The 21,817-nt window shown below is 31.8% G+C and overlaps 1 protein-coding gene across 1 annotated transcript in view; it reads right to left on the bottom strand.

The window, feature by feature from the left end:
* Positions 1-6,177: 6,177 nt before the first annotated feature.
* LOC129220072 (protein SSUH2 homolog) overlaps positions 6,178-21,817 on the bottom strand; it is a 44,952-nt gene continuing 29,312 nt past the window's right edge. Inside the window, exons 11-12 of the mRNA XM_054854408.1 lie at positions 12,441-12,545; positions 6,178-8,435 (exon numbers count right to left, since the gene is read on the bottom strand). Of these exons, the coding sequence (XP_054710383.1) occupies positions 8,292-8,435; positions 12,441-12,545 (249 nt within the window). The 3' untranslated portion in view covers positions 6,178-8,291. The remainder of the gene's footprint in view (positions 8,436-12,440; positions 12,546-21,817) is intronic.

Here is a 21,817-nt window from a genome sequence, read left to right as displayed (position 1 = left end):
GGCACGTTTATCCAAACATTGAAATTCAGAACGACGGAATGGCGTCTTACATCAGCAGCATGTCAGTTAGGGGTGGAGTGAATGATGGATGATGACTTCCAATGAATGTCCAGTTTGTTGTAAGAGGGCAGTCATTATCTTCACAGCACACGTTTCGGACAGGACTATCTTACGCTTTTTATTCATACTTTCTCCTCCTCGGCAACACAAAGAACCTCCTATTTCTTCTTTATCATTATTTTCGGATCTCTTCAGCTCCGGACATGGGCGTGCTAAAAATGGCACCTAATAAGAAATCTTCATGCAAACAAATTAAAAGAAAGTTAAAATTTTGTTTTATCGAATGTATTTTCACTTATAATCTTCTGCATTAAAAAACTCCCTTGTAACTTGGAACACGTGTCTACATTTTTTTTTTTTCAAATTTGAATTTAAAACGTTATTTTCCTTTTACATAAGTATCTCATGCACTTTAATTCTTAATTTGAAAGGGTAAAAAAAAATAGAACAATCATTTATTTATTTTATTTTCTGCAAAAATACTTATTTTCACGAGCCCGTCGCAATCGCCAAAATTTAAGTCTCCCGAAATATTTCAATTTTATAATATATCCTTGTGCTGTAAATCTTTCTTGTACAGTCTTGAATGTAAAAAAAAAAAAGTCCTACCTCTAGAGGGAATAACACTTAATCTTTCCTCGGTGTTCAATAAGGACACGCCAACAACTTTCAGTTTTTTTGAAATAAAAATCGCGAAATTTTCAACTCACAAAATCAGATAGATATCTTCATTTCCGCGAGTGCTTTTGCAATGTTTTTTTTTTTCTTTGAAAATTCACATTTATAACGTTGCTTAATCTTACTGTACATATTAATTAAAAAGAGACCATACACTTTAATTCTTGAATGTAAAAAAAAAGGAAAAAAAAGAAGTCTTACCTCTAACGGGAATAACACCGTATCTTTCCTCAGTGTTCTCTAAGCTATACGCCAACAACTTTCAGTTCTGTTGAAATAAAAATTGCGAAATTTTCAGCTCACAAAATCCCAGATATCTTAATTTTTCACGAAAATAAGAGCTTTTGCAGCGCTTTTTTTTTTTCTTCTGAAAATTTGCATTTATAACTTTGCTTAATTTTGCTGTACATATTGAGGAAAAATAGACCATACACTTTAATTTTTAATTTGAAAAAAAAAATATTGGAAAGATCATACATTTATTTATTTTCTCATGAATCCCCCTTAAAAATGATATTAAAAATTGACTTAAACTTTTTGTTCAGATTACAGATAAAATTTTTGACGCAACACTTCTTTTGCGCGATAAAGGCAAATTGCCAACATAAAACGGAACTAAAGACATGCAAATGAAAGTGACGTTGTTTTTAGCGCAAATTGGTGCTATATCGCCAGGTTGTTGGCAAAAATAAGATGCTTAATCTAGTATCAGTTTTGTGATATTGAAAATGTAAGACGAGATTCCTTTAAAACTCCATATTAGTGCCGAGATTTCTATTGATTATCTCTGTAAAACTCTTTTTTGCATCGATTCGCAGCACTACAGAGAAGCTTCGTAAAATGTAAATTCCTGGGTTGTTTCCAAAATTTTAGAAGATTTTTCTTTTGAAAGAGCATACTTGAAAACATAGGAGTTAACACCTTTTTTTTTTTTTTTTTTTTTGAATAGTAAGACAAGTTTTTAATATATTGAAACAATTATTTTAATCAGTGCACAGATTCAATTTCTTTTTTTTACGCTTCTGCTCATGACATCACTAGTGAGGAAATGCCATTCACTGATGTCATTAAAGCAGAGCGCAATGTTTAATTCGCTTCATTATTCTCACTAGGGTTCCCGCGCCAAATTCAGTTTGGCGGGATTGTAAGGAGCAATCCCACGGGATCCAGATGGAGTGACTTAATTCTTCTAAAAATTCAATTTTAATGTCAAATAGAAAATGCTGTGCTTTCTAGGAAGGACTGCTTTTGTTACTCGAATTAGTAGTTTTCTCGAATTCTATACACCAATAATAGAGCACTACGAAGTAGGATCCAAATTAGCAATTATCGCTTGGACCGCAAAAGAGAGTGCCCTAAAAAGTTCATTGCATCTTGAAAAAGCATCGCTCGTATGGGATGGGAAAGGATTTCTGCTCAAAAAATAATGAGATAAAAACACGTGCTGTAACTCTACGATTAAATAATTGTGGACATTTAGCAAAAGAGCCCTATTAACTACATCACTTTCTGAAATAGATTTTTTTTTTTATGCTTGGCTTTTGCTCAAGAACTGAAAATTTCAGTCAAAAACAATGTCTATTGGATATGTGTCTTACTGTATTGAATTCAACTTGTATTGAGAATACACTTGTTGTTTCATTTACATTGGTCATTGTATCGGTGAATTTGATTTATTACAGCAATGAGGGGGAGTAAGGTTTTTCATTGCATTCAGGCTACTCCAGCGGAATTTGCAATATGTAATGCACTTTCACCACTTTTTTCTAAAGCATAATTCTCAGGATTCCAAATTTTCGTGATGGTTTTCAAAAATGTTGATAAATTTTACGCATTTTTTTAATTGTTGAACGTAGAAAAACTGAAACCTTGAATGAGAACACCAATTCATTTTCAGAAAAATATACTCAATCTTTATTGTGTTCTTAATAATGAATCCACCATCCATTTTTATGAGACATTTTTTTCTTGCCCTTTTTGCAGCTATACGAGGAAGGTGATTCAAACTTCAGATGATGCTTGTAAAATAGTCGTTTTATGAGCGACAAAAGCTGGAAAAACGCTTGCATGGAAAAAATTTGCGGGATTTAGCCCTGAATTCCGCTCAATATCAAGCGGGATTCGAGATCAGGATTGGAAACCCTAGTTCTCACGTACTGGCAAAGCGGTTAACAGCAAACATAGGTCATCAATGTGTAATACATAGAAGCGTAAACATTCAGCGTGCCAAAAAATATCACTTGTGACGTCATAAAGACCACGCCTTATTTCCAAAATCGGACATTAAAAAAATTGAATTAAAAAAAACTGTTGGGAAAATAAAAGGTTCTTCTGACTCCATGTTATTTATTTTTTTTCTGCTTATCCTATCAATTTCAGAAACTAAAAGTAGTTCTTTTGACTGAAGGAAACAACCCCATTGTGTCATAAGTTGAGTGCACAATTTCTACATGTTTCCCTCATATATGTGCACAATTTCTACGTGTTTCCCTCATATATGTGCACAATTTCTACATGTTTCCCTCATATATAATACATACATACAAAAAAACAAGCAATTTGTGTGAGTGGAATGAAGTAAAATTTTCTGAAGACAGTGAAATCTTCGGAAACTATGAAAAAGCCCCCCCCCCCCCATAAAAACTTTTTAAATAAGCATGCAACAATCATTGGGAAAAAAGTTTTAAAAGGCTTTTTAAATAGTTTTTTAGTTTTAGAATGCGTTGGCAGTACAAAATTTTTGGATCACAAACACCCCTGTGTGTGTTTTCACAAACACCCCTGTGTGTGTTTGTAGCGCACGTACCCGAACAATGGAAAGCCTATAAACAGATAGTTTTGCGACGATATACACTTCCATCAATCAATTCCTGATAAATTAGTTAGAATATAAGTCGATACAGTAAACTCCCGATTATCCGCGGAATAGGATGACAGAGCAGTTAAGTCTTTTCGACCTTATTTTTTGCTACAATTATTATTTTCACAACTTATCAAGGCAAATAACTTAACTAAAAACTAGGGAGGCATCAATTTATCGACCACTTTGCCAATTATTTATAATCAGCCAATGTTCAGATTACTCTGCCAAAAAATTTGTTTTATTTAAAATCTTTAAGTGTGACTAGAGCAAGAAACTGTATTGAATGAGTTCATAAACAAATAACAAATGAAATTTTCCGCAGTAAACGGTAACATGGATGGTGGATGCACCAAATAAGATTATTTGACCAATAACGTCATCCCTCCATATTTTGATGTAGTGGTTCAAAAATTTGCTAGATTGCGACTCCATCGTCATGAGAAAACCTAACTGATGATAAAGCATTATCAACAAATAACGTACAAGTATAAGTAGCATACTATTGAAGAAATGCCATGGGTATTTTCACATTCATATGCCCCTCCTTTTCTGTTAGATAAATATACATAAACTAGCTGCGTTGCCCGGCTTTGCTCGGGCTACCATGAAAATAAAATGAGTGTTAAGTGACTTATGCTCAACAATCAGGCTTAAATAAAAGAAAAAAAAAACATCATGCAAAATTTCACTTCCAAACAATGATGACAGCATGGGTGCCCATATGCAAAGTTGAAAGGGGGGCTCAAATATTTTCCCCGTGGAAACCGATTTCAGGACAGATTAGAGTCACTAATATTTGACATTTTTAATAACCTATTCATTAATGCCTGGAGAAGAAATGTTTTTAAATTTTTGCAAAGAAAAAAGTACTAAAAGCAAGAAAGTTCTAATTTCAAAGGGAAGCTCGAGCCCCCCCCCCCCTTTCCCCCCTATATGGGCGCCCTTGGATGACAGTATTAAAATACTTTTAAGAAATTAAAATGGAAAAGATGGATTTAAAAAATGTAACCACGGGAACATAAAATAAAATAAGGTTAAGAAATTAAAGTGTGAAAGATACAATGGATTCAAAAAGCGTAACCACGGAAACGCGAAAATTAAATGGTTCACTACTTGAATATAAATGGGCTTTTTCGAACTTTATTTCAAAAGTCGTGTAACTTTTTTTCCTCTGAAGTTAGAAGCTCACTTTTTCATCCAAAGGTTGAGTTAGATCTGGAGTAAAAATGTCGCTTTTTTCCGATGGTGTCAAAAACAAAACTGTGGGACAGTTCCTTTTTTTTATTGATTTATTTAATGAAGAAATTAGTGCCTAAATTTCAGCTAAGCATAAACAAATTCGAGCTAAAAACGCAAAAAAACTCCCGCCATAATAAAGTTTGAGCATTAGAACAAATTGTGTAGAACACAGAAAATTCTACCCTTTCTAACAATATGTAATATTAATATATATGTGCAAGTAATTATTCACCCCCAGAATTCAAGAATTTATGTCGAAATAGTGCCTAAATTGGAATAAAAAATGAGCTACTCGTCAAATTTTTTTCGAACTGGCCTGCAAACATTTCCGGAGCTAAAAAAAGATACTGTGAAAATTTCAGTGAAATCGACTGGGTAGTTCTTGAGTTTTGCACGTTCAAACAGACGCTTTTTGGAGACTTCATTTTATACTAGTTCGTCCTTTTTAACTCTCCCATTTTTTATTGAAACAATACGCATTCTAACAGCGAGTGATCCATAGGGTCTTGATATTACAAACAATCTGAAGCAATGTTACTTTTTTTATTTATATTAATCTGCACAAATATAATTCATATATAATGTTGCATACATCTTGTGTGTCAATACGTTGTGCTTTAAAACTGCCTTATAGCATCAGTTCCGGTTAAAATCAAATACCGACTATTAGTAATAAAAAAAACGATACTAAACTAAATCTTTCCGATAGATGACATCTACTAACTATAATTTGAATTTTTATGTCTAGTTAACAAAATAAATTTTATCAACTATTGTAAGAAAATTGGTTTACAGAATTTGAATAAAATTTTGATCCATTATTTTTAAGAAAAATTATTAAGTAGAAAAAAATAATCACTCACAAATGAAACAAACAATTAACTAATTCTGGAAAGTTGAAATTGTAATTTAAAAGGAAAGTAAATGAAGAAATTGTTGTATCAAAAATCATTATAATTGATTGGCAGCAATTCATCAGCATTGGCCGATTACCTTTCACTGATTAATCCGTAATTGGCCAGTTTGCTTATAGGTACATTCTTAGCATAAATCATCATTTTGAAAAATTTGAAAATTTAGCAATTCATATGTGTGAGATAAATAAATAATTTTGTGCTGAAAAGTAAAACAAGAAATAACGTCAAAAAGCACAAATTGAAGATTACTGCAAACAATTGTAGTAATATGCAATTTGTGCTTTTTAATGTTATTTCTTACTTCAATTCATACATGTGTTTGTGAGTGCGTAGGTGAAAGTAAACAATCCCATTCAGCAGTATTTATATTCACATATTTATGTAGGTTCTTGCAATGCCCGTCAAAATAAGCTTGTGTAATCATGGTTTGTGAATATACAAACTATTGATATAATGACAACGTGTGAAAATGTTCAGTTTATTGACTTCGGATAAAAAATGAGTACTTAGAATGAAACAAGAATTTTAAAAAACAAAATTGATAAAAGGAAATTAATAATAATAATTTAAAAAAAACAGCATACTCACAACCTGAAATACAACATAAAGGAATCAGGTTTTACATATACTTGAACAGCCATTAAAAATAATTAATCTGAATAAAAAATAAAATTTTAACAAACATATACAAAAAATATGTGCAAGTTATGTACAAAAAATATGTGCAAGTAGCAAAATATAATATTTGCATAAAAATAATTTCAAGTTTATCATTTAGGAACATTTCGTGGCTTTTTAAAACATCATATCACATCCAAAACGATTGCCAAAAATCTTTTGACAGTTATAAGATCTTATCCTCTTAAAAAGAGTGGAATAAGAATTTTTAATGAAAATATGCTACTTAGAATAATTAAGTTTCATTATTTGGGAAGCACATTCAATCAGTCAAATTTTTTTAAAGCAACTGATTGTCATGAAATAATCGCAAATAAAATTATGAAAATTTATTCATTATATTTTGTAAAGAATGTACATACTTATTTTGAAGCATTAGATTTGACATCAAGCAAGAAATTATAAGTGTTCATAAAACTATGAATTTTGAAACAAAAGTCATCAAAGGAAAACGGAGTTGGTATTCAAAGAACTTACTGCTGAGCTAACTATTTTTTTTAATGTAGCACTGTGAAATAAAAAAACATAGAAACAAATTAGTTAAGATTTGTTTTAAAAACTGGAAATCTTTTTCTCGATGGTACAGCAGTGAAAATCAGTGATAAAAACTGTACTTATATATATTTTCTAGTAAAAAAAATTTTTTGCACACTTTTATATTTTTTGACCTGTTTTACACCATCTATATACATGTGGTTATTAAACTATACACAAATCAAAAGACTTTTGAAAAGGCAGCTTTGATATAATGATTTCAGAAAATATACATCATACATTTGATTCTTTTTTTCTTTCTGTTAGAAGTATAGATATTAACATATTTGATCCTAGACATATGTAAGTAAAAGGCACAAAAGTTTTGGGCTTTGACATAAGCACCACACATTACTTAAGCTTTATCCTGTATTTATATCATACATAAGGCACATTTAATTCAGCAACATCAAAAAGTAATACTTGAACATAAACATTTGAACAGCTTGTAAAAGAACATATTACAAATATTTGACATATTAAATATCACTTAAAATTCAGGAAAATATTGAACAACTACAGAAAGCCTTAAGCACTTTACCGAACAATATTGCATCTGATACTAAGTGGTTTATGTACAAACTAATAACAAATATGTAATTACAAGAAAATAACAAATCTTTGGCGACATCAGTAGATGAAAAATAGGCTGACGTTTTAAGAAATGATTTTTTCTTCAGTCACACATTCTTTGTTATAAAATTTACTTTGTTTAAACTAGCAAACTTTTGAATTATTTCTATCTCAAGAAACAAATGCACAGCTGTGCATAAATTGAATATAAAATTTATATTGAACAAATAAAGAGAAGTTCCATTGGAACACTTTAAGGTAATTTTTGTGTAAGAAATGTTATGTATAATACACACATTAATATTAAGAGGTATCTTTCAAAATTTCTACAGTCGAATCTAAAATGCACAGCAACAAAATGGCACAACATTTGACACATAAAATTTAAAAAATCAAAAAAAAAAAGATGCATGGAAACACATAATAGTTTGTTAAAGAAAATAAAAGAAAAAAAATAACAAAGTGATGCATTGCTTTCAGCAACAGGATAGAATATTCTTGGTGTATCCTATTAATATTACCATAACATACTTCAGTGAATAATGTTTGAAATAAAACTATTATGCTGATTAATTAATGGTAAAGAGAAATGAAATCTTATTTTTTTCGAAAACATATTGACATCTTAAAATATGGCATGAAATAAAATAAAAAAAAATTAAATTATTTCAATCTTATCACAAAATATTGAATTTGAAAGAATAAAGCACTCAGTAGGTTCATAGAAGAGAAATTTCTTTCAACTACTTTTAAATGATGGAGCAACAGCAGCACTTCTGAGGATAATCTGCAAAATGAACTTTCTTCTCATAACCATAGACATAAAACTCTCCACCTTTTTCTTTCCACACATACCTCACTTGGCCAATGGGGATGAGACGAATCACTTGTCTCTAAAATAAAAAACCAGTTGTAAAATATTTTAAATTTCAATATAAAATAACTCAAAATAGACCTAATAAAATTAAAACAGAAAACTTAAAACTTCAATCATACTCAGAACAGGGTGGTTTTTTTTTTTTTTTTGGAGCAATCACGATTGCTTATTGCTTTCATTTGACTGTTTTGAGGTCCTATCATTTTGTATTCCGGGAGCACCCCCTGCAGCATCACCATCGACTGGCTCCTCACGATGCTGCTCCTCTAGCGAAAACAGTCTCCAGGTTGCGTTATCCATATCCTACACACACACACGCATACATGCACACCTACACATACACACCTGCATACACACTCATGCCTGCACACAGACACAAACACACACGCCTACATACACATGCACATGTAATTGCGAAAAACATAATTTGAATTCAAGATGTCAAAATTCAATTTTTTTTTTTTTGCAATGATACTTTTATATCAATACAATATATATTGCCAAGTAGGCATCAAGTATTCTAAATTAAATCAGATACTAAAAGGTTATCTATCATAAATTTGAGACTCAAGGAAAAATAGCTACCAGTTTTTTGAAATGCTTTCTGCTCTGCTTTTATTCGTATGAGAGCTAGAAATATTCTCTTTTACCTCTGTAGATACTTTTCATGCACAGTGCTAATGAATTATTTACTTTTTATTTGACCAACATTTCATCTGCTTAAAAATTCTACATTTTTAACTAAAAGTTTACTTTAATGAGGCTACAGTAATCAATATTAATGATCACATACAGCATCACTGATATTTTGGGATACATTCAATGAAAAAGAAGTCTAATAGCTTAAGTAGTTTTTGTTAATTTATTGAATTATTTTTTAAATTTATTTACTGATTTGCAGAAAGAAGACAGCCTAAGAAAGTGGAAAACTTTCATGACAAACAATAGTTTCAACACATATGAACAGATAATTAGAAAAAAAGCATATTTATGCTGAAAACTGACTAAATAAATTTTTCAAATGTCCACTAAGTCTACTAAGAGTAGAGGAAGCGGCTGTACCCACGGACAAAATTTACTTTTCAATTTTTGCTGGTCCCTGGGAATGGATAATCGATCGGAAAACTTTTCTGGCAGATCATCTAATTTGGCAATTTTTGTCAGGTGAAAATCTCAAAGCTTTCAACCTCAAAAATTTGTTCTTAAAAACCATCTTTTTTGTTCATGTATACAGCAACCCATTCACCCAGCGGATAGGTGCCTTTGTACCCATGGACATATAAAACAATAATATTTAAATAGGTCTGAGGATCTAATTTATACTCAATGCATTTTAATAAGCCATTTTATATTGAAATACTTCGAACATCTATTGAAAATAACATATCCATTAGAAATTAAACATTGAAAATTAATCAAAGGGTTTTTTTAATTTTTTTAATTTTCCTTAATTTTTAACGTCAGTGAACTCCTTAAAAAAGTTACAAGTCTTAAGAGAGTTAATGATGTTATGAATAATTAATATGTTTTTAAACAAAAAAATAACTAGATTCATGATAGTATGACTCTCTATGTATTCACATAATAACTTCAATTTATATGCAAATTGAAACCTTTAACCAATATTAACCCATTACAAAATAACTCAGTTTAGATTAAACCAACAAAAATCTAGAAAAGTCTTCAAATAAAAACAGGTGGTATTGAAGGTCTGTAGATCCTACAACAGGGGTGGGGGTTACTTCAACACTATATTTTCAAGTCGTACTTCAAATTCATCATCATTGTTAAAAGCAAATTTTAGACGTTGATGACAAGGCACCATTTTGAGGTACTTCACATTGTAAGAAGTCTCATGTGTGACCCAAGGAGACTAAAAATTGCTCAGGGTGACAACAGGAACTGTGAAAAAAAGTTCCCTGACTTTTCCCTGATTAAGTTCACTAAATTTCCCTGATTTACGTTACCAATGATAATGGTTTTCTTTCTTTGCTCTACTTGAAATCCATTGTATGTTTGTATAAAATGCAGTATTTTAAACGTTTTAAGTTGTGTACAGTTGTTGAACTAAAGATATATTTTAAAAAGATGCTACTTTTTTAATAAAATGGTTAAAAAAACACATCAAATCATTTTTTTGGGAAAAAAAACCTACAAAACAGTATATTAAATTTTCCTACAATGGAAAGATTATAGAAAATTAAAATAAAAAAAAAACTTTACTTCCAGAAACCACTTAGCATAAGAATTTTTAGAAGCTATTGAAATTACTCTTAAAAACATATGTGTATTTATGATATAACTAAAAAGTAAATGAAATTATTTTGAACTAAGTTTTCAAATAATTGTTGCAAGAATAACAAGTAATAGTGAAAGAATAGAAGTAATGTAGTTATTCTTATATAACTAATTGACATATTTATGCAAAACAGACAAAACCATTTGACATCAATTCATAGGGAGCTTTTCTCTAATCAAGAACATAGGTTTTAATGAATGAATACAGCATTTTAACAATAAAAAAATAAAGATATTTACTTAAGTACACAAGTTAACTCTATTTCAAATGATTTCAGTATGTAACGAAAAAAAATCTTAGAAAGCTTTTGTAACGAACAACTTTGAAATGCAAGAAAAAAAAAGCAATTAGTTAATTTCAAAATACATAAAAGAAAAATACAACTTGGTTATAAAATTAAAGAATCACTTAAGTCTGAAGAAAAGAAAACTTTTATAATCTGCGGTGACAAAAAATAGTATAACGGCAAAAAACAAAGTTTTTTTTAATTGAAAGTACAATTTTAGCAATTAAATTAAAAACGAGAAGTAATAACTTTTAAGCTTTTATAGTATTAATTCAAAAACCAAAGATTTCTTCTTAAAATAGTGATTGCAGACACTAATTACTTCGAGACAATGGAATGATACCTACAACAAAAATGAATAATACAATCCACAACGGAGTAAAAAAGAAGAAATTTTGTTCATGTTTTTTTTTACTTAGATCCTACAAAAAATGTGATAGAATCTTAAATGTTCGTTTGATGACGTTGAAACTTTCTGGGGTATTGAAGAGGGTTGTGACACACGTTGAACCCCAATTAGGATCCCTCTCAACGATACCTGGAATTTCCCGACCAACAACCGTAGGTACTACCGTGGGTACAGCAGCTTCCCCTATGATATTTAGTGCAAAATTACAACATGCTATCATCACTCTCATTGGAACTTAAAATCGTCACTTTGCAATTTCTTCAGCCTCTTGAAGAGTACAAAAAAGTCGAAGTTATCAATAAAATACCAAACAAGATGTGATTGAAGTATAACTAAAAATATATTCATTTACTTAATTTCTACAACTTGCTCAAAGTTTGTTAAAGAGCATGATATTTAATCTAGCCTTAACAACTATAAAGCTTAGCTATTAATGACAACATGCAGAAACAATTAATTAACAGATATAAACTTGCCAAACAAAACAATTAATACAAAAATCTTTTTCAGGCAGGATGCGTTGAACTATTTTGCTTATTACAGTTAAAAAGCTTAGCTAATAATTACAACATACATAAACAAGTAATTTAGATGTAAAAATTATTTTAAACAAAGAAAGTAATTAATACAAAAAAAAAATTCTCAGGCAGAGAAATTTTAATTATTTTATTTACTATCCATCAACCACCCCATTAAAGCACATCAAAAATTTATTAAGATATTAATTAATACTTATTGCTATAATAATTGTATTTAGTTTATTATAACATAAGTTGAATAAATACTGCAAAAGCATTTTTTTTTTTTTTTTTGTGAACTAATTTTCGCTAAAATAAAGGTATCAGTGAATTAGCAAGCTGAAAATTTCACGAATTTTATATGAACAGAACCGAAAGTTAATAAATTCAATGCAAAAAAATGTTTTGTGAAGCTTAAATTTTTGTAATTAGGAGGGGCTATAGTGCTTTTGCAGTAATTAAAATATTTTTATAAAATGTCAATTTATTTCCAGCACACTGGTACTAACCTGCTTTAAAATGCGTTCATTTGGGAAAGCTGAATTATGTTTATTGATATATTCGCTGGAGGCGTTCACCACAGCTTGATCAGGTGCATTCATAAGAGGCCAAACCTAAAATTCATACTTTAATCATACATCATGCATAAAATCTTAAGTGTAAATTAGAAGCAAGGTGCAGAAAAGCAATAGGAACAAAAAAATAAATAAATAAATAAAACAGCAATAGAAAAGAAAACTTGGTTTTATCCAAAAACGAGCTGATGCGTGTATCACATGACTTCTTTTTATGCCAATTTAATGATAAAAAAAAGGGCACAGGGAGTAAGCAAGGTGTGTTTCCTTGCTTACTCCCTGTGCCTTGGAGTAAGCAAGGAAACACACCACTACTTTCTTGCAAACCAAAGCAAAAAAAAAAAAAAAAAATTACACAAATTTATTTCCCCATTATTGGCAATTTTAATGTGATTCAATGGTTGACTCTCTAAATTCTGCCAATAGTTGCCAAATTAAAAAGATTTAAAAATAAAAAACGTTAAATTTGTTACCAGGTTGGCAACAAAACGGGGGCAACCAAAAGCCTGGGAATAGATCGCCAAATTATAACATCAAATCAGCGGCGTAGCGTAGCTTTCTGCAGCCCGGGGCAGGCACCAAAATCACCGCCCCTCTTACAGTGTCCTGCTATATGCTCCCCCCCTCACACACAACAAATAAACGACATACTTAATATTTTACAGAATGAAAACAAGATTTTATTATCTGAAACATGTTTTACATTTTAATATAATCTTACTTCAACAGCAAATACTGTTGATTGAAAAATTCTATTTTTCAAAAATTATTGCACTATGAGAGATAATATTTTCCCTAGATAAAAACATTTAAAACATGATCTAAAACTATGTATACTAATAGTATTTTTAAAACCTTTTATTGAAAAGAAGAAAAAAAGAATGATTATAAATTACCTGATAGATACATTTTTTTATATTTAAAAAGATTTTTTTCTTCTAAACCTAAAATTTTAGTTTTCTACTTTTGATCAAAGGAAATTCTTTAATAACACTATCAATATCGATTGTTTCAGTCGTTTCCGTAAAATGTTGTACAAAATGTCGTTTTTTAAAATGACTCCCTGAATCCAAACATACAGGCCCAGATCTGCATATCCGCAGACCCCGTAGTGTGGGGGGGGGCACAGCCTTAAGGGGCTCGACGGCCCAAGAAACTGGAAAAAAATAGCACCAAGACTTATTAAAGTTGCAAATATACACTGCTGACCTTTGGGGAGCAGCCCTGCAGATTTAGTTGCAGGGGGTCCAGAATTTATAGATCCGGACCTGCAAATATGATCATTGTTTCCCCCTATTACCCACTCCGGTTTGGAATTCTAGTGATCAACCTCCTCCCCCTCCCAATTTTTTCTAAGCCAATATTTTTATTTAGAGTAGGAGAGAGCATTATATTAATTTTTAACATTCTTTTGAGGGACTAGAGAAAAGAAAAGTTTAAAAAGATGAGCATATGTAGCAAGGAGGGACCCTCAGGGTAGCACTCCCCCTAAAATATTTTTAAAAAATGATCGAAACGAAGTTTTTTTTTTTTCTGCAGTTTGTTTTCAATTGTACTTTTAGATGTACAATCATTCGATGTAAAATATAAGTATTGGCTTCACTTCCATGAGTCCCACGTCCGAAAAAAAGTTCAGGTTGAAAAAAATAATAACAATACTAAAAATAAATATAAGTAAATAAATAACTAAAATAAAATAAATATAAATTTTAAAAAATAATAAATCTTGAAGCACTGTATGTTGCATAAAAGTCGCATCACAGATCTTCAGTCACAAACCTTCTCGGATTATGTATATTTATTGAAGTTACGATCACACTGAAGATTACGAATGAAATAAAGTGTGCCTATAATTTAGCATTAATATCTTCTTTATTTAAATAAAACTCAAAATCCAAATGTATATGTACTGGGTAAATTCATAAACTAACATACTGATTTGTTGGAAAAAATTTCCAACATAGCAGAGCTGCAGCTTCGTCCTTTAAAAAAAAAAAAATCAAACATTTATACAACAGTAACATATTTATTAAAAACAACTACAACGTAAATAAAAGGCAGCATACTAGCAATTCAGAATCTCAAATCCCAACAAAACACAGAAATGCCTCTTCTTATATAATGAAACTAATTTGCATACATGAGGCAATAATGTTCTTCTTCTTGAAGATTTAAAACAATGCCCGAAAGTAATATATACCAACACGATTTCGTTAAAGTTTTCAGTTTATCGAGGTTAGTGCTGGGAAGGTTTATAGACATTTTTGAAAAAATATCGATGAATAGTTCTTTTTTTATTCGAAATTTACGTTTTGGGCCCAAAAATGTGTCTTTCTACCAAGGCCGAACTAGGTCCCCTAAAATGGTGCCAACCTTGACTCTCAAAGGGTGAAAAAAAAAAAAAGACACAAAGGCGCACAAGTTCAAAGGGCCAAACAAAAGTATAAAAAGTCGTACAGGTTTGAGGGAGCAAAAAGAAACACGCGCACAGGTTCGAGGGGAGGGCACAAAGAAAAGAAAACGAAGGCGCACAGGTTTGAGGGCACAAACAAAAAAAATGAAGAAAAAAAAAGGTTCGAGAGCACAGGAAAAAAACGGTTAGGATTGAGAGCGCAAAAAAGGGGGGGGGGGAGCTCAGGATCAAGGGTGCAAAAAAAAAACCCAAAGGCGCACACGTTCGAAGACACAAATAAAATAAAATTTTAAAAAAAAGGATGTCAGGAACAAGGACGCAAAAAAAAACCGAGGGCGCATAAGGTTTTTTAGTCCCGTTAAGGGAAACACGTGGAGGCGCAATCACGTTAGTTAAGGCAGTGACTGCCTTCAGGGGCGGACTGGCCTGCAGGCCGATGCACCCTCAAACGTCCTTTGTGTGCCTTCGTTTTTTTCTTTTTTCTGCTTGCCTCAAACCTGTGCGACTGCGTTTACTTTATTCTTGGCGCCCTTGAACCTGTGCGCCTTCGTGTTTTCATGGCCTTAAACCTGTGCACTTTCGTTTATTTTTTCACCTTTAAAACCATTGCACTCTTGAATCTCAGTTATTTCGTGCCCTTTGGTAGTTAAGGTTAGCGCCCTCAGGGGACCCAGTCCGCCCCTGCCTGCTTGTCGATCTTTGTGATTTATAATTCTCTCTAATGAAATTGTCCTCTCTCTTCTCATCTTTCTATGTCAGCGCCAGTGATAATGGTCCGCATGCATGTCAGTATCCAGTATTTCGTGCTCGTACTTCAACGAGAAAAATTTCCTGAGACAAGTTAGAACTGAAGAGTAAAAAAAAAAACATTTTGGTGTTGATTTAGTGATACATCCCTAGCAAAGAACCGTCTTAATAAAAAAATAATAAAAATAAAGCCTTTACGATGTTAATGTACTGTTACAGAATTTGCCGCCCCTAGCAAAGTGCCGCCCGGGGCGAGTGCCCCCTTTGCCCTCCCCCCCCCCCCCTATGCTACGCCACTGCATCAAATGAGTTTGAAACATTGCGGAAGTGGAAGTAATACCATATTGTAATCTAGTAGGTCTAACCAACCCAAGATGAGTATTAAATGTCAAAAGTTCTTGAGATGCGTCATCTAATTCAATTTGTTGATATGCATGAGTCAAATCCAACTTAGTAAAAAACTTACCTCCCCGAAGTGTTGCAAATAAATCTTGTTGGGTCGGTAGAAGGTACTGATTCGCATCCAACATTTTATTGACACTGACTTTGAAGTCGCCTCACAACCTGACTGTTCCATTCTTCTTTGGCACAACAACGAGCGGCGTAGCCCATCCTGAATGCTCAACAAACTTCCAAATACAGTAGAGTCCCGACTTGCGCGAGGGATGCGTTCCAAGACTCCTCGCGCAAGCTGAAATTTCGCGTTGTGGAGAAATGTACGTATACAATTTTTTAGAAACGTACCAAATTCTTTTAGACACTGTTAAACACCCACTAAACTGCTTTAAAGTATTCCTTAACTATACATTACAGTTTCTTACATAAAGAACTGAACTATTACTGTTTTTAAAAAATAAAAAAAAGTTTTTTTTTTTAAAACATAAAATACTTTGTTGCACAAAATGAATGACCAATGGGGGGGAAAGACATAAAATAAAACACCATGGCATGCACAGTATGTATTAATAATAAAATGTTGCACTATAATGGTACTGCACAGTAGATACAGTAATAATATTCATGCATTGAAAAATCAGGATGGTGATGGTTTATGATCCTATTTCAATACATTTTTAAATACAATTGCTTCGCCTTGTCTTTTATAATGTTTCCATTTATGGCAACAGCCTCTCTTCCTAAACTCTTTAATCCACAGTACAAGAGCAGCTTCCATTTTCATTAGGGTGCATCATTTGCCCAACTATTCTAAAATTGTTTTGTCCCTAATTTAAAAATGTTCTCATACCACTAGATAGTATTCCTGTGAATTTTTATGAAAATCAAAATTAATTTAGGTATCCCACCTCAAGCAAGAAGTTTCTTTTTTAAGGTAAATGAACAATTATAACAATAAAAAGTGACTCAAAGTGCAATACTGGTAAATAATTTTTAAATTATTTAATTTACATTGTACCTGTGTTAATTTTAATTGTTACCATGTTTTCAGTAACTTTCCATAACATATTTTGTAACTGTAACAGTTCAGGTTCACTATTTGTTTTCAACTTTCTACCGTTTTCTTCTACCATACAACTACTAATGCTAGTTCTTTAAGTTTTCTTCTTGTTATTCTATGCATATGTGTTGTAAATTACTTAAATAAGTTAATATTTTCTATTTTAATTCATAAGGTGCATGAATTTTTGAAAGTAACATATTTTGAAAACTTTTAATAAACATGAGTGAATCAGCTGCTGTTGAATTAGTGATATTTTCTCCTCAAACAAAGCCTTGTTCATCTGTACAAAAGGTAAAAGTCAAAACCAGACAATCTTTAACGGTATTTGAACTTAGAAGTGGAATAACTCAAGAGGACTCAGAATTTAAGGGTTCATGTTTACCCACTAGCTTGCAAGTGCTTCGTTGCTTGATGTATCATATTGAGAAAGGTGCCGATCGGAATCTTACCAAATGGGAGTCTTCAAAACTTGTCTTGTCAAAAATATCTGATTTCCATGCAAAAGCAAACATTCCAAAGATTACTGAACGTAAATCCTGTGAGAAAATACTAAAACTTCATGAAGACAACACAAAATTAAAAGCAATTCCTCTTCAAAGAAGAAATACAACGAATTCTATTAATAAAGTAAAGAAAATGGAAGAAGAATTATCTAAAACATTTTCATTATGACTTAAAAAGGTAGAATGCCTTATAAAAAATTCAGAAGATTTAGCTTTTCTTCAATCTATGAAAAGTGATCGTCTAGCAATCTTATGTTCACATGATAAAATATTACAGCAAAAAATTGAGCGTCGGGAAATGCGTGAAATATCAAAAGCAGCATTTTATGAAAAAATAGTCAAGGAAACAAGCAACATTAATACAAGTTTTAATTCAGCTATTATTGATGAAATTGAAAGAGATGAAAATAGTGATGTAAGTGAGGCAAGTGATGAGACAGATCCGAGAGATTAGATTTAAAATGCTCATACCGGAAATCATCCTCGTACAGTACAAACTGGTACATATGCTTTTATTCCACATGATATTATAAAACGACCTGATGTTATATCATTAGCAACACGTTTAAAAATGACACCAGCACAGCAAGCTTCATACACTAAAGCTTTAATAGCAGAAGTTGGTGGTGATTCATCCAAAATTTCAGCATCATATGCAACAACAGACAGAGCAAGACGATCAAGTGTCAGAGACATTGCCAAAGCTTGTAAAGATCAATTTAATGCTTATGATTTGGCAACTTTGCACTGGCATTCTAAACTCTTACCAACTTTAACAAATCAAAATATTGCAGAAGAAAAGCTTGCAGTTCTAGTGGGTAATTCGTATGAAGTTAAGCTTCTTGTTGTACCAGCATATCCACCAGGGACAAAAAAAAATAATAAATAACGGCGATATCATTGCTAATTTAACAACTAATTTGCTAAATTCATGGAACTGTTCTGACTCAATAGTTAATGTGTCATTTGACACAACTGCTTCTAATACAGGACATATAACTGCAGCATGTATAGCTATTTAAGAGCGTTTGGGTAAAGCGCTCCTGTGATCAGCTTGCGTACCACATTGGAGAAATTATATTGTCACATGTGTTTGACAATTTAAAAATTGAAGCATCGAAGTCACCAGACTTAAAAGATTTGACAAACATTATACATTACTGCAGTTTGTGGAAGAAAGATATACCGCTAATATATAAATTTATTAAAATTTGATGACAGTTCATTCAGTGAGTCCGCAAAGAGATTAATTGACGAGTGCAAAAACAATGTTATCAAATTAGCTAAATCAAATGTTGTTTTGCAGAGGTGATTACTTAGAATTTGTTCAACTTTGTCTTTTATTCTCAGTAAACGATCCAAATGAGATAACTGCAGCCAACTTTAAATGCCAAGGAGCTTTACACAAAGCACGATGGATGGAAAAATTAATTTATTCAATCAAAATTCGCTTATTTCAACATCAAATCCAAGAACTACCAACTGCAACAATAACTACACATCAAAAAGTTTTAAAATTTAGAAACTTTGTTAATTTCGTCACTTTGGTACATAGTTCATGGTGGATGACATGCACTTCTGTCTTTTATGCACCATGGAATGACTTGCAATTCTTTCATTTACTTATAAAATACAGTATTATTAATTCAAAAATTTCTGGAAGTCCAATTAATGCTTTGAAAAATCACCTTTGGTATCTGACAGAAGAAACTACCTCTAGCACTATGGAGTGATAAATTGCCTGAAGCAGACCGACGTGATCTTGTTGACAGTATGTTAGTATTAGAAAAGCTAATCTTTCTAATCCAACACACAGATTTGGTATGGGTTTTGGAAAACCAGTTTCCAACACAAATTCATTTATCATCAACACTGTCTGATTTTGTTGGCATTGATTCCTGGTTTTTATTTTTAATTTTGAAGTTAGATTCAGAATTCATGGTGGAAGATGTTAAACAGTGGTCAAATTGTATTTCCTATCAGACTTCAAAGACTAATTTGAAAGGAATCAGTGTAGTAAACGATTGTGCTGAGCGAGGAATAAAGCTGATCAATGACTTTTTAATATCAGCCAAAACAGAAGATCATTACCAGAATGTATTACAAGCAGTTGAGCATGATCGAAAACAACTCTCAAATCTTCGCAAAAAGAGGAAAATTGATTAAAAACTAACTTTTAAACCGAACTTTAATATTTATCAAAGTAATATTACGAAATATACTGTAAATTTGCTTCAGTAAATCAAATAATTCTCTCAGTAATTAAATAAATACAAAAAATTGCTTAATTTTCTGAGTTTTCGTAACTTTCAATTGTCAGGTGGCACACATAAATATTGTTCAAAGTGGGAAAAATTTCACACAAATTATTAATTTTGTATGCAGAATAAAAATAGCTTAGGGACAAAGCATTTGTAAACGAAAAAAAAATTGGCGGGGCGTATGATGCACCCTAATTTTCATAATACATATTTATTTTGTTTAGACACTAATTTGTTATTCCATATTGAAACTAAGTTCTGTAGTCTAAGTTCTGTTGTTTTTACTTTTAATTGTACGTATGAAAGATTCACTCATACTTATTTTTGTGCTACCGTTGAATTTTGGAGTTGTTCAAGCATATCGAGAATCTTAACCTTTTTTTTTTTTGACAGGAAAACTTTTTTTTTTCTTTCCATCTTCAAACTTTGGATGAAAAAACTTACGAAGGCGTTATTCTATTTCATATTTAATCAACTTTAATAATCAGAATGAAAAAAAAAGATGCTAAGTAGTTATTTGATGCACTAACAATGCGATGAGTGGAGACTAGTTTGTTATTGAGAACTTTCACTGCTGCCAGTAATGCTAAAGGGATGTAATAGCATTCATGAAATCAATATTAAGTAGCCAATAATGAAGCCGATACTACCTTCCCAAAAAAAAAAAAAAAAAAACATGTTGGCGACGAGGAATTCGTGTTAGCTCTAAAATTCATTACTCATGAAAAACTCTCGTTATAGCCTTTTCGCGTAAGTCAGATCGCGTTGTAGCGGGAGTTGACTGTACCTCATTGCTCCAGAAGCCTGATTTCATCAGAAACAGCCTTTTTTACTGTATATGGAATCGGTCTAGCCTTGCAAAAAATTGGCTGAAAGTCATCCTTCATTTAAGCATAGCTTTAAAATGCTTGATTGGTTTGTCTCTCACTTGAAAAATATCTTTGTATTTTCCCCTAAGAGCTTCAACACAACTTTCACTTTAAAAGGATACTGCAAATATTTCACTCCAATTTAATTTGAAAATCGACAACCAGTTCTTTCCAAAAAGAGATGCACCATCACCCTTCACAATAACTAGAGGTAACTTCGCACTGATTATCACATTTAACTTCCACGAGAATTTCTCCCACTACTGGAATTTCTTTTCCATTGTAATCTTTCAGTCTAGTAGATGATGTCAAAATTTTAGAATTTGGTAAACTGTTCTTTACCCATACTTCTGATGGAATAGAAATGTCAGCGGCTGTATCAAGTTCCATGTCTAAATTTTTGCCATTAATAGTGACCGGAATTTCTTATTTCTCGAAACTTGATGTACTGAATTGAAGGTATTGTAAGAAATAAACTTTTGTGCGTTTTAACTCACAAAATTTGCAGATTGCTGCATACACTTGTTTCGGTGTTTCAGGGAACCCCTTTTTCGATGCAAAGTAGTGAGCTGTTGGATATAAAGACTTCCGGTATAAGAGGATGTCTTTGAGGAAAAAATAAAGTACAGTCGACTCCCGCTACAACGCGATTCAACCTAAGTCAAATGGATATAGCGCGAATTTTTCAGGAGTAATGAATTTTAGAGCTAACGCAAATTTTTCGCCCACATCACGAGTTTTTTAGAAGGAAGTATCAGCTTTGTTATTGGCTACTAAATATTGATTTCGTGAATGTTATTACGTCCTTTTAAGCATCTCTAGCAGCCTAAGTTCCCACACCAAACTAGTCTACGCATCGAGTTGTTAGTGCATCAAATAACCACTCAGCACTTTTCATTTATTTTTTTCATTCTAAATATTAAAACTGATGAAATATGTTGCGACTTTAGTGCCACCTTCATCGGAAGTTTGAAGATGGGAAGAAAAAGTTTGATTTAAAAAAAAGGCTAAGATTCACGATATGCTTGAACAACTACAAAATGTCAATGGTAGCACGAC

Source organism: Uloborus diversus, chromosome 4 (assembly GCF_026930045.1).
Source record: "Uloborus diversus isolate 005 chromosome 4, Udiv.v.3.1, whole genome shotgun sequence".
NCBI lineage: Eukaryota > Metazoa > Arthropoda > Arachnida > Araneae > Uloboridae > Uloborus > Uloborus diversus.
The sequence above is the reverse complement of the archived record's forward strand: the minus strand, read 5'-3'. Positions and strand labels throughout refer to the sequence as shown.